At 37.3% G+C, this 12279-nt stretch overlaps 1 protein-coding gene across 2 annotated transcripts in view; it reads right to left on the bottom strand.

Moving 5' to 3' along the window:
* TDRD9 (tudor domain containing 9) overlaps window positions 1-12279 on the bottom strand; it is a 92278-nt gene that overhangs the window by 59975 nt on the left and 20024 nt on the right. The window contains exons 2-4 of one of the 2 annotated variants that reach the window (XM_064460882.1): window positions 8550-8656; window positions 1697-1794; window positions 1054-1275 (exon numbers count right to left, since the gene is read on the bottom strand). In XM_064460882.1, coding sequence (XP_064316952.1) covers window positions 1054-1275; window positions 1697-1794; window positions 8550-8656 — 427 coding nt within the window. Of the gene's footprint in view, window positions 1-1053; window positions 1276-1696; window positions 1795-8549; window positions 8657-12279 lie in introns of those variants that run through there. The other variant, XM_064460881.1, reaches the window with a different exon arrangement.

The raw sequence follows: 12279 nt of genomic DNA, 5'->3' as shown, positions 1-12279 counted from the left end.
TCAGTTAAAAATAAAACTATCTCAGACCTGGAACTGGACAAAGGTGGGTTTATGGGTAACAAAGAGAAAGCATCTAACATACATAAATGGCACCAGATGTAGTACATTGAGATGTAACCTGGAGCTGCACACCAATGAATAAAAAGAAAGATATAAATGCATGTTAGCAAACATAAATATTCGAATATAAAAATATAAAAATATAAATATTAAAAATATATAAATATATTATATAACATATAAATATATTATTTATATTATATAATTTAAATATAACACTATGTGGAAGAAAGAGAGGAAGAAACATCAAGAATGGAGAGGAAGAACAAACCAACATTTGGTCCCAGCAAAGGGCTCCAGAAGCAGGTAACTCTCCACTAACATCCTCCCAGCACCACCAGCATCACCCCCTGGCCTTAGGACCCAGAGAAGCTAGTCCAGGCACAGCTATTGTCAAACTACCAGTGAAACAATGATCACAGCACTTTGTTGTGGCTACTGACAAAGAGCTGATTAAAGTTGCATCAAGTTTATAAATGGATGGATAGAACTGAGTTTGAAGCAGAGTTTGACAACACTAAAGGCAGAGGTAGATTTAAGAGGAAAAACTAGTTCAATTTTTTCACATTTTAAGAAGAAATGACAGGACGCTCACGGAACAGTCTAGCCATAAAGGCATGGAAGTTTTGACATAGCTGACAGGTAAATGTATTAAAGTAAAAAAAAAATTAATTAAGGAGTTTGAAGAAAAAAGCAAGAAAATATAGTTCTGTATCAATTTCAGTGATTAATAACATAGATGTATCCATTTATCAGAATGCAGACAATTAAATATTTCTGTTGGAGTCCTACTAGCATTTATAATTGTTCAACTTTAAAATAAACATTTAATTATGAATGTTTAACAGGGGACAGCTAGAAATCTGCAATTCCACTTCAAAAGGAGATTCTTTAACATTTCTTCAGTATGTTAGATATGCTTAAAAGAAGTCAAGAAGGAAGATGCAGTACTACTTTATGTATTTTTAAATACAGTTTGAAGTTTTCTTATACCTGGTATCCTACAAATCCACCGAGTGTCCATGACCGTTCCTTGCTAATCCACCTGGCAATGCTGCTGGCACCAATTTTCCGAGGCTGGGTAACAGCAATGTTGCAGTAGATAGATTGCTGAACGCAGTAATCCAAAATATATTGTGGAATCTGTGTACTCTTACCACTGCCAGTTGAGCCTTGTACAATCACAACTGAATTTCTTTCTATTAGAGACACTATCTGAAACAATTTTTCAAGAAAACTCGTAAGTCTACAACAACTCAAAACAGATTTCAAAAAGATTTGAAATATCAGCAGCTTCCAGGCCACATATCAAATCTCTGTAAAACATTGTTCTATATTTTCCATCATCTCCTAGGCATCTGTAGATAACTGGACTCCTAAAACAAATTAGAAGATCACAAAAAAAAGAACATGGGCATGCACTTGCTTACATATTTTAAATAAATACCTATAAACAGAAAGTACAACAGCAATGTTTCTTCCTCTAAGAATTTTTATACAATGGTTTTATACAATGAACAAAGGTTTTGTACAATGCTTAAAACAGGAACAGAAGTTTCTTTCTGAAAAAAACACCACAAACCAAAGCATTATTTTCAGCTCTATTCCACAATGACAGAAAATACAATGAAATTACCTCTTCCCTGTGTTTGGCTATAGGCATATCTACACATTTATGGTTAGTTGTTGGTACAGAAGTCCAATCACTCGATTCACACTGAGACAATGAAGTATCTAGGAATAAACATAACCAAGACTAAGTTATTTTATTACAGAAAGGGAAAGACCAGCAGGAGAATGTGATCACAGTATTTGGAAACCTACCTTATACCAAATTTGAATCACATTCTTAGGAGTATTAATGGAATTAATACTTTTAAATATTAATAGATTGAAGAAATATTCTGTGTTTATGCCACTGCTGCTTTACTGGCAGCAGCTCTGGAAGACACTGCTGCTGCTCATAAGCCACTGTCAGTGTCAAGGTTGACTATAATTCTAAAATCCCATATGCTTTTCTTTTAATTAGAACAAAACCCAAACCAGTATTTTTGCACAGTTTGCATTACAACTGCCAACTCTACCCGTTCCCAAAAGTTATTTTGACAATACTGAAAAAATATGGCTTATCCATGTATGCTTGTGTTGTTTCCTTTAAAGCCTATTGGATTCACAGTACAAAATAATTCATACTTTGATACAAAGACCACTATATTTCTATCACTTGGCATTTAAAACAAGTCTGGTAAGTATCACGATCTTTCAATGGGATACTGCATTCTGCAGTCTCTTGACAGCAGTCACCAACAGGACTGAGAAATACTGGACAAAAATGTTGCAGTGCTACCATGAACTTCTGCTCAGCAGCCTGCTGTCAGTTTGACCATGAAAACCAAAAAAGCAACTGAACAGGTGCAGAGGCAGGTGTAGAAGGGGAAAACTAGGACAAGACTTGGGTAAGCAACAGTTTTGCAAATTACAATTAAACAATTTGGCTAAAAAACCCACTATACTGGAATGAAAAGTGGAAATGCTTTCTATTTCAAATCGGTTTCACCAGATACTATGATGAAATTTACTTACTTATTTGCATACAAATAATAGAAACTTTAAGAAATACGTACAGCAGTGGGAAAGAAATCTAGTATTCTTTTTACCAAGGAAAAATTTACTGTAAAATAATGGCTATAAACTAAATAACTGACTACACAGTTATAGCTTCCTTTCTTCAGAAGGGTTACTAACAATCTCACACTGCAGTGAAGCAGAAGCAGGAAGAACTTCTTGTCTCTGTACCATACTTGAACATGCTCCAATGTCCCAAATGGTCTTCAAGCATCAAGAATACATAATTAGTTATTCCCACATCAAAACAAAGCCCCAAAAACAGAACAGTTCATTAAGACAGTTTCACAAAGCACTAAAAACCAGCGTTCTCCTGAAGACACACTCTCCAACAGGAAAGGTTCTTTACCTAGATTCTGTGTAATGCAACAGTCACACGTGATCACTGCACAGTGATTTACTTAGCACTACTAATATACAAAACAGAACTTCGTATCAGCATCCCAGGAAAATATTAACTGTCCTTTTTAAAATACTTTTGGTCAAGTTTCTAAATATATTCCCTAGGAAAATTCATATATAGCGTCCTGTCACAGCAACACTGTACAAAGGCTGACTGGCTTCCCTCTGGCACAAACATGTCACTATTGAGACATCAGTAGCTCTGCACGATTTGGCCAATGCTAGAAGAAATCTCAAGCTGCTGGGGAAAAGATCCCAGTGTCAGCATATTCCTGCTAAAGCAACATAGCCTTCCCATCTTTATCAGGTTTTCTATGTAACAACTGTAATTTTGAAAAATGCTTTAAAAAAGTATACAACAGAAGACAACAGCAGTTCTATAATAGTGCTTATAAAAAAAAACAAAGGGAGGGACAAAAAATTTAAATGGTAGGATTCACATTATAAGCTTCTCTAACTCAGTAAAAACCCAGTGTATTAATAAGAAATCATTAACTTTAATTAAGAATTTTATGTAAATAATACAAATGAACAAACCATAAACAAATAAACAACCACCAGTATTCATGTACCAATGATCAAATCAATTTAATCAATTTTGTATATCTTATCTTTTTAATTGATGAAACGTAGCCTTTTTTTTTAATATGGCTTTTTATATCACAGCAATATCTTACCTTCTCCTAAGCACAGAAATTTGGAGAAAAATTATACCAAAAGTAAATGGTCACCCAATGTTAGCCATCAACAGGCAAGAGTGTGAGAACTGGCAGCCATAGAAGTGTTGAGTAGATGCTGCAAGTACTAAAACTCTGTGCTTTGGTTTATTCTCTTCAACACGTGTACTCTGTGCTTAAACTGAAAGAAACAGTACTGAGTTTGCCTGGGAAACTAATACCATGAGAACTGTGAGACTTCTATCCAGAGCAGACAGTACAGTCTTGGGCCTCAGCGTAAACTGGCAACTTCAGATGCACACTGACACGACCCAAGCAGCCATCAAAAGTCCCATTCTAACAAACTGAGAATACAAACTTTTTCTAAAATCCAATGTGATTATTAGTGAAAAAACAAAACTGGAATTAGGAACCTGGGTAACCAAGTAAACTTTGGGTTTTTTTTTAAATGAAAGGTGTTCTTCTGAACAACAAAGGCTCACTGCAGAACACAAATACTTGAATACATACCCCTATGAAAGTCCCAAGGCTATTCTACTGATTTAGATAACCATTCAGCTAATTTAAACAACCAACCATTCAACTGTGGACTCTCTACCACGCTAGCACACTGCTGTTGTTTGATTCGGGTTTTTTGGGGTTTGGGTTTTTTTTTTTTCCATCTATTTATAAAATAAATCCCAAAATGAGAACTGGTCTTCAGAAAAAAGATCACTTCTGCAAAGAGAGGCATCTATAGATTCAAAGAGCTGCAGGACTACAGCCTTATCAGCAGCAAAGGCATAAAGTTTCCCTTTTCAATTGCTTACACTTTCTGGAAAACATCATTAAGAGTGGAATAACAAACCCAGCTGGCGCATACCTTTGTAAGGCATCATGCTCAAAAATGCACCTTGGATTCTGACATATGGAGAATGCAGGACACTTCCAACCTGAAAATAGTAAACTGAGGAAGCATGCAACAGTCCACCACACTGTTTTATTATTTCTGTGTATAAGAAGCATTAACGCTAATACAGAATAGATATTGATATTCACTCCTCTATTCAGCATCAGTGCAAAAAGAAACTGAAACAGTTATGGGAAAGATTAATTTGTCTGCTCGCTTCCTTTTCATTTATTGTTGAAGTTCTGTAGAGATATGTTGACTGCCACGACTAAAACAGTCTACTACCCACGGGAAGAGCAATTTTCCAACATCTCAGTTATTGTAGCCCATAGAGCAGATGTGTTCTTTCTGGTACCTGTTTCCTGAATCGAATTCAAAGATATCCTTTAACACAATAGTAGATTTTTGTATTCACCTGTTCTGGGAGAAGAGGTTATACAGCTGGATCTTGGTATCTGCCACTAATCAAATTAAAATCAGATGCATAATAAGGACATATACTTGAAAGTGCTGGTTAGGTGAGTCTAATGAGACATTTACTACATCACTGATCATTCTTCCACTGAGCTACAAACACACAAAGGGATTACAGTTTGCAAGCAAGCTCACTGGAAAGGCAAGGCACAGTAAACACCCAGGCTCCAACACTGAGCCAGAAAGCATAAGGACTTCATAGTAAGTTGTGCTACTTCAATCATAACCAAAGTGCACGAAGTTGCTGCTGACTGAGCCCTGAAGAGCTTAGTCCAGAGACTGGGCAAAGTGATTATCCTTCCTGACTGGGGAAAACAGGCTAACAGTTTTCTGCATCTTGAAGTCCTGACCGCTGAAGGATGCCCTCAGGTAACATTAAAATTCCTAAGAAAACTTGGCCATCTTGACTGCAAAAGGATTTGGGATGAAGGTTTGTGCTGTGATTAATTTTCCTGACATGCATCTGTTCTGAATCCAAACCATTTAGGGAACTCTGCAACTTAAGTTTTTTATATTTCAGAAGCAACGTTTAAATTGCTTCTTCTCTGTAAGCGATTACTTCACCTGGGACCTAGAAGGTCACCAGAAAGAGAGCTATTTAATGATGTGAAAATAATGAAGATAGAAAAGGAAAAAAGCCTGCCATCCACAAAGCTGCATGAAAATAATTATAGGCATCCTTTAAAACAACAACCAGCCCTCCCCCCTCACTCCCCACCCTACCACCCTCCCTCAAGAAAAACACCACCGAAACACAACAAACAACTGTGTTCCACAGGATGCTTGAAGTAGGCAAGCGTCCCATACACATAGCTCTGGAAGGTTTCCCTCTGCACAACGTCCTGTGACCTCACTGAATCAAAGGTGTGATTAAGTCGGACTCTGAAACAGCCAGTACCAATTATGAAACTAGCCCAATGGGCCAGGGAAGAAAAACTGCTAATGCTCTACTTGTTTTGGCTAAGAGTTCTGAAAGTATTTTCTTCTACTTTTAATCAATCAGCACTTCAACTTCCTTTTCATAACAGTAACATTTCTACCACTTTCTGTAGAAGCCAGAATTTTAAGTGCAGTTCCCTGACGATCTCAACTTTCCCAAAAGAGAAGCAGATTAGGCGTTTAAATTTGTTCTCTCAGTATAAATATATATGCTCTTTCAAAGAAACTGGAAAGCACAAAATTTAAACTCAGCGGAACTTCATAAAACACCAAGGCACAAACAAACACCACAACAATTTCAGTAACTCTGCAAGATTTAAATTCAGCTGTCAATTTATATGGAAGATATCATCTACAGTTAGAACAGCAACTCGGAAGGAAGGAACAGAAGGGGTACCAAAACTCTGAAGCCTTCAGCACAAATCAGCTTCTCATTTCGACGTAGTGCTGATTATTTCCTGACTCCGTTGGTACTGAACATAGCTAGAATGGTAGGTCCCGGTCTAGATAAATCCTTGATCATTTATGACAGTTTTTCATGTTCTTAAATAGAACATGCACTTCCAGACTGGTATAGCTGATAGTTACACATGGGCCTTGGAGCTCTTGAAATCTATATGAGGAACATATCATTTGAGAATAGCGGTCTTATTAACAACATACACATTTATAAACCATAAAATTAACTTTACAAATATCACGCTCACTCACTGAGCTTCTCTATTATATTATCCTAACATAGTATTCCTGAATCTGACTGTAAGTTAAAGCTGATAGCAATAAGAACTAGGATTTTCTGAAGTTTTTGTGTTATTCTACATCTAGGTGGGATTTGGCAGGTCAGTCTCAGAATGCCACAGGAATCTTCCAGTCCCATCAGTATCCAGTCTGCTTAGAGTTCCCCACTGGATTGCACACAGCTGGGAGCAGAGCGCTGAACAGGAGATAGGCAGGTATCAACACCACATGGAACAGCTCCTGAAGCAACTGAGACCCCAAGCCATGACACAGAGAGTAGGAAGAGGGGGGAAAAAAAGGACAGAGGAAAACATCGGATAGATCAGTAATGAGAGTATGCATATGCTAATATTTTAGTAGGTTTTTTAAGGTTGTTTGCTAACTAGATACTGTTTAAGTATATTACAACTGGAAGGCAAGAATAAATATTAGAAAGTATAAATTTCAAGGGCAAACATTTTAGGGTAGACCAAGAGAAAAATAAGTATTTATAAAACAAAGCACCAGGATGACTGTGCAGAAGTATTTCCTAACAAGCCCAAGTTATAACCCTGTTTTTTTTACAGGAGAAACACTGCTAGCATCAGCACCGTTAAAAATGAAGCAGGCCACCAGTGCTGCTGAATTGAGTTGCTAGCCCATCTTAGGTAGAACTCCAATTTAATAGCTGAAGGACATTAAATGATTTACAGTACTTCCTTGAATTAATCAATACCACTATACTTGTAAAGAAACATCTAAGGAACTTATGCTTAGTCAACTCATTGTCCTTCCTTCGCTAGTAAAGCACATAAACTAGGGAACACCACATGCCTGAACTACAACATTTGAAGCTTCTTCCAAGTCCCTTTATTCCCCAACCTTCACCTTTCAATACCTCCTCCTCTGTCACAAATTTTATGTAATGTCAAGCGAACAAAAGACAGTATTTTGTGGTTAGGACAGTCAGACGCACTGCATGTGCTGGACAGGCCAACTGCACCTACTGCCTCTCAGCTGATGACAGACCAAACAAATGGTTTCACCACCTACCTGAGTTCCAGGGATCATGCAATTTGCAGAAGCACTGAAGGGCAGTAATTTCTAGAAAACTTCTCAATTTGTCAAATTTTGGTTCATCAGCAAAGCGATACAAAAGGTATTACACAGAATGACACGCAGAACAGACAAAACACATAAATGTCTTTTTCTTTGGAAATCAGCTACATTAACAAATTTGGAAATTAAGAGGCACAGTAAGAGTCTGAAGCTGAGCTGTCCTGACAAGTGAATCAGCCTTATACTGCTTTTACCAGAGCTCCTAGGAAAGAATTGCAATCAAATTTCTCTCTGAAGGCAGTTCGAACCAAACAAGTATACACAGAGATAACATAATAGAAAATGGGAAAACAAAATAAAGACATGAATCCAATGAGTGGTATCTTTTCCTTGCAGATATATTTCAATCATGTATCTACATTTATCAATACAATAAACCAGATATATGCACATATATCTATGCAGCAGCATTGTGGTTTCCAGAAAATAAGGTGCTTACTTTTTAATACCATGCCTTATACAAAACAAACCAAGCACATATAGCATTAAACAAACAATAAATACACAGTAAGGTTTCAGATTTGTTTAGCGGAGGAGATAGGAGGAAAGACCATAGGGAGGGAAAAGGGCACATTTACCTAAGTTTATAACAGGAACCAATATATATATCCCATACATAAATATAGGAACTACTGGTTTTTTTTTACCTGGTTTATAGGCAAGCTGATCATTTCCAACTACATCTAGCTCTTGGGTCTTTGGCTGTCTGTATTTTTCGGCATATTCAGTTCCAACACTCTCTGTCATAGGCAGCCTGAAGAGGAAAGAAATAAATCAATAAATGCTTCCCAGTCTAACAGTCATGGATATCTCTGGGAATGACAGCATTATACAGTAAGTTCAGAGTCTTCATGCCATGCAGGAACTACTTCAATGAACATGCTTCAGAAATAAATTTTGTCTCTGCAGTTAGATACTAGCCTGAGGGAAGTGCCACATTACATCTTTTTGTTTAGATTCGAAAACACTGAGCTCCCAAAATACCATCCTTTAGGATTCTAATACCTACAAATTTATCTCCTAATGGAAGTCTACGATTTCTTCTGAACAGAGATGAAATAGCTCTGTTTCACCAATACTCGACACTATACAATTAAGAAGATACATGTAATTCTTGTATGATTCCCTGGAGACAGGGGAAGTAGACAATCATCTCAGTGCTTTAAGGAAAGAACTTTTGTCTCTGAGACAAGAAATGATGGTGGCCAGGGGAAAAACCATTAACACCATTACCTGTTGCTGATCACCAGATCAGTGAATTTTATGGAAATCTATTACACACAAGGAAGTCTATCCATGACAAACAGAATGAAATGGGATAAAAAAAATTCTTATCTTCATAAATTGTGTGAAGAAAACCACATGGATTTCACTAGAGGATAAAGTAGCATACATACAATGATTGTATGATTATTAAATCTAAATAAACATAGAAGTGTTTTGGACACACCAAAAGCTTCCAGCCCCCCCCTTTTTTAAAATAAAAAACAAAATACAAACTGGAAGTCAAAACTATGGTTTTGCACTGTAACTTAAGCTCTGGGCCCAGTGCAAGCTTTTACTATGCAATAATTTGCTAATGCGTAGCGAAATCTGTTTCTCTGTAGGTGTACCTTTGAGACATTTTATAAAAGGATACCACTGCAGATGTGTCTATTTCTTGACCCAAATAACAAGCAAAACTGACTTCAAAAACAATTAAGCTGAAAACAGCAAGAGATTTTTAACATGGCGCTGTGTCACACAGCTCTCATCATAGAGTAATTCGCAGTATCTTGATGCCACAGAGCACTCACCTTCTCTGACACGGCAAACTCTGTGCCAGCTTGGCTCTGCTACAGACTACTCATTCAGATCAGTCATTATTTCCTCCTGTAGGTAACACCCAGTATTTATTACCTCCTGCTGCCAACAAACTAAGAAATGGCATCTTATCCTATTTTAATGATATTTTAGGCATAAAGGTAAGGCAATTTTTCCCTAGTTCTCAAGTACCTCTTAACACAGGGTTCAACAGGATTCCACGCATCTGCACAATCATTACATGAGCAACAGCTACCTACTTTCAGCAAGCAGACTACATCTCACCCCTCTGAAACAGCGGGGTCAGGGAACGCTCCATGACAGGCCTGAATCCAAGGTACAATTTGGAAAAGTTCATCCACATCATGTCAGAATGCTCGTTAAGTAGGTTATTCCACTGAATGTCTATTAAACACAAGAAAAACCCAGAAGTACAATGAGGGTATCAAAGTCAAGCATTCAGTAGTTGAAACCACAATTAAGCTTGGCCACACAATCTCAAATTGGCAGTGTTGTATGCACATACTATACAGATTTTAGTGATATAACCAGTTATTTCTAATTTCTGTAAGACCGCAGCCTCACCGAGCGCACTGGACACACACCTTCTGACAACAAAACCTGGTTATGCAGGAAACGCAACTTGTCCTTCAGTCCTCCACAAGGAAAAAAAAAAAGCCATCTGATTGAGACAGTAAATGCTGTCATGGAGGAGCAGGTATTACTTGACTGTCAGAGCCCTGAGCAACAGCCAGCAAATAATTTCAACAGAAAACTTCCACTGAGGGGTAGGTGCTAAGGGTGAGAAATGTTGGACCGTGATCCTCATTTGCTGTAAAGACCTTGCAGAAGCACAGGTATTCAAGCACCAGCTGAAATAAGCTAAGAAACAGTTCTATATAATACCAGATATATTCAACTAAATGCTCCTGGAGATGGAGTATTAAGCATTTCAAAACAGACTCACAGAAGTACATATGCGCTTTTGACCTCTGCTTGCACAGCTCCAGGGAAACAAGGACAAAAAAATTACCTTGGTGATTTTGTGAGAATATTTTTTTGTTTGTTTGGATATTTGGATATTTTCTTCCAGAAATTAGGTTTTCTGTCTTCAGAAGACAGCATGTAGTAAATAAACCTCAGGCTACACAATGAATAAAGAAAATATTTAATAGCCAGTCATTAAGAATGAACATTGCTCACTTGATGTGCTGAATCAGGCTACAGTCCTGGGGAAAATCATATGCAGCTGGAAAACTACATATGGGCATATGAAAGGAACAACCTTCATTACATCATTTCTCAATGTTTTAATGCTGAACTCTGTAGCTTTAATAAAATAAAAAGCTTACAGAATAATCTTATTTAAGCAAAATGGAAAAAAAAATCATTATGAAACCCTCTGGCACTCTGAAGTCATCAGAACGATACAGTACTTTCAAGTAATCTTTAATAAGCCATCAGTAGGAGGCATCACCTGATATACTTGGACAAAAAGAAAGGGTTGGAACATTTTTTCTAATAAGTTTCAACAAACATTTGCTGACAGCAGAGGAATGACAAGATTCAGAAAATTCAAATCCATTCCAGACTAGGAAAGGACAACACTAATGAAGGGACTTCTCTGGATTCTGCTTTTGAAGCATGTGTTTGCCCAATATACCAGTTATCTCTGCCCCATTTCTATTCCCTCTGACACAGCGAAAACCCACATTTCAGTACACCTGTCCTGTTATAACATACATTCCTTAGGCTTTCCAGATTCCAGCTTTGGTGCTCACCTACTTTTGGACTCCCCCGGGTCTTTTGATCCCCCAAATACATTACAACGTTGGCAAACAGCTACGTTTCAGCTGCATATATGAAACATATTCATAATTTTACCAAATTAAGAGGCAGTAAAGCGCTCTTTTTTTTTTTTTTTACTCTAACACAATTACAGAAAATTTAGTCATCCATTTAGGGAAATGCAGGAGACTTTAGATGTTCTGGTTTTTCTCCTCCTCCCCTCATTTGAAAAAGAAGGTGAGAGTTTGAACTTATGCAAATCAAAGGTGCCTTTCATCCTCAAAACCAGCCAGATTTCTGTGGCTGAACCTGCAAACACAAGATATTATGTCCACACTAAGTGGACAAAGGCAGACTAAATGATAAAGCACTAAGAACATGATCAGTCAGTAATATCACTCAACAATTAACACTTGATATGTCCTGGCATCTATAAAACATAACATATCGGCTACGTATGAAGGTGTACACATCTCAAGACCTACCTGTTTTGGAAAACACACTGAGAAGTAGCAGACGTGAGAACTTTGAGCCTGGCAACCAGCAGCCAGAAGGAGGCTTTCTATACATGCAAAAGTGTAGTACACAGCAGCCTCTTTTTGGAAGAGAATTAACACCATATCTTATGAGATAATGGGATGCTTTCCTTATTCCTTACTATATGGTTTAACTACTAGAACATTTTTCCAAAGTGTGACTGATCTTGGCACATACGACTACTTAAACTAATTTTGAGCATTTAATTGAGAGAAAATCTTTAAAAATATTTCTTATTTGGGTTTAAAG

Source organism: Phalacrocorax carbo, chromosome 9 (assembly GCF_963921805.1).
Source record: "Phalacrocorax carbo chromosome 9, bPhaCar2.1, whole genome shotgun sequence".
Classification (NCBI taxonomy): Eukaryota; Metazoa; Chordata; class Aves; order Suliformes; family Phalacrocoracidae; genus Phalacrocorax; species Phalacrocorax carbo.
The sequence above is the reverse complement of the archived record's forward strand: the minus strand, read 5'-3'. Positions and strand labels throughout refer to the sequence as shown.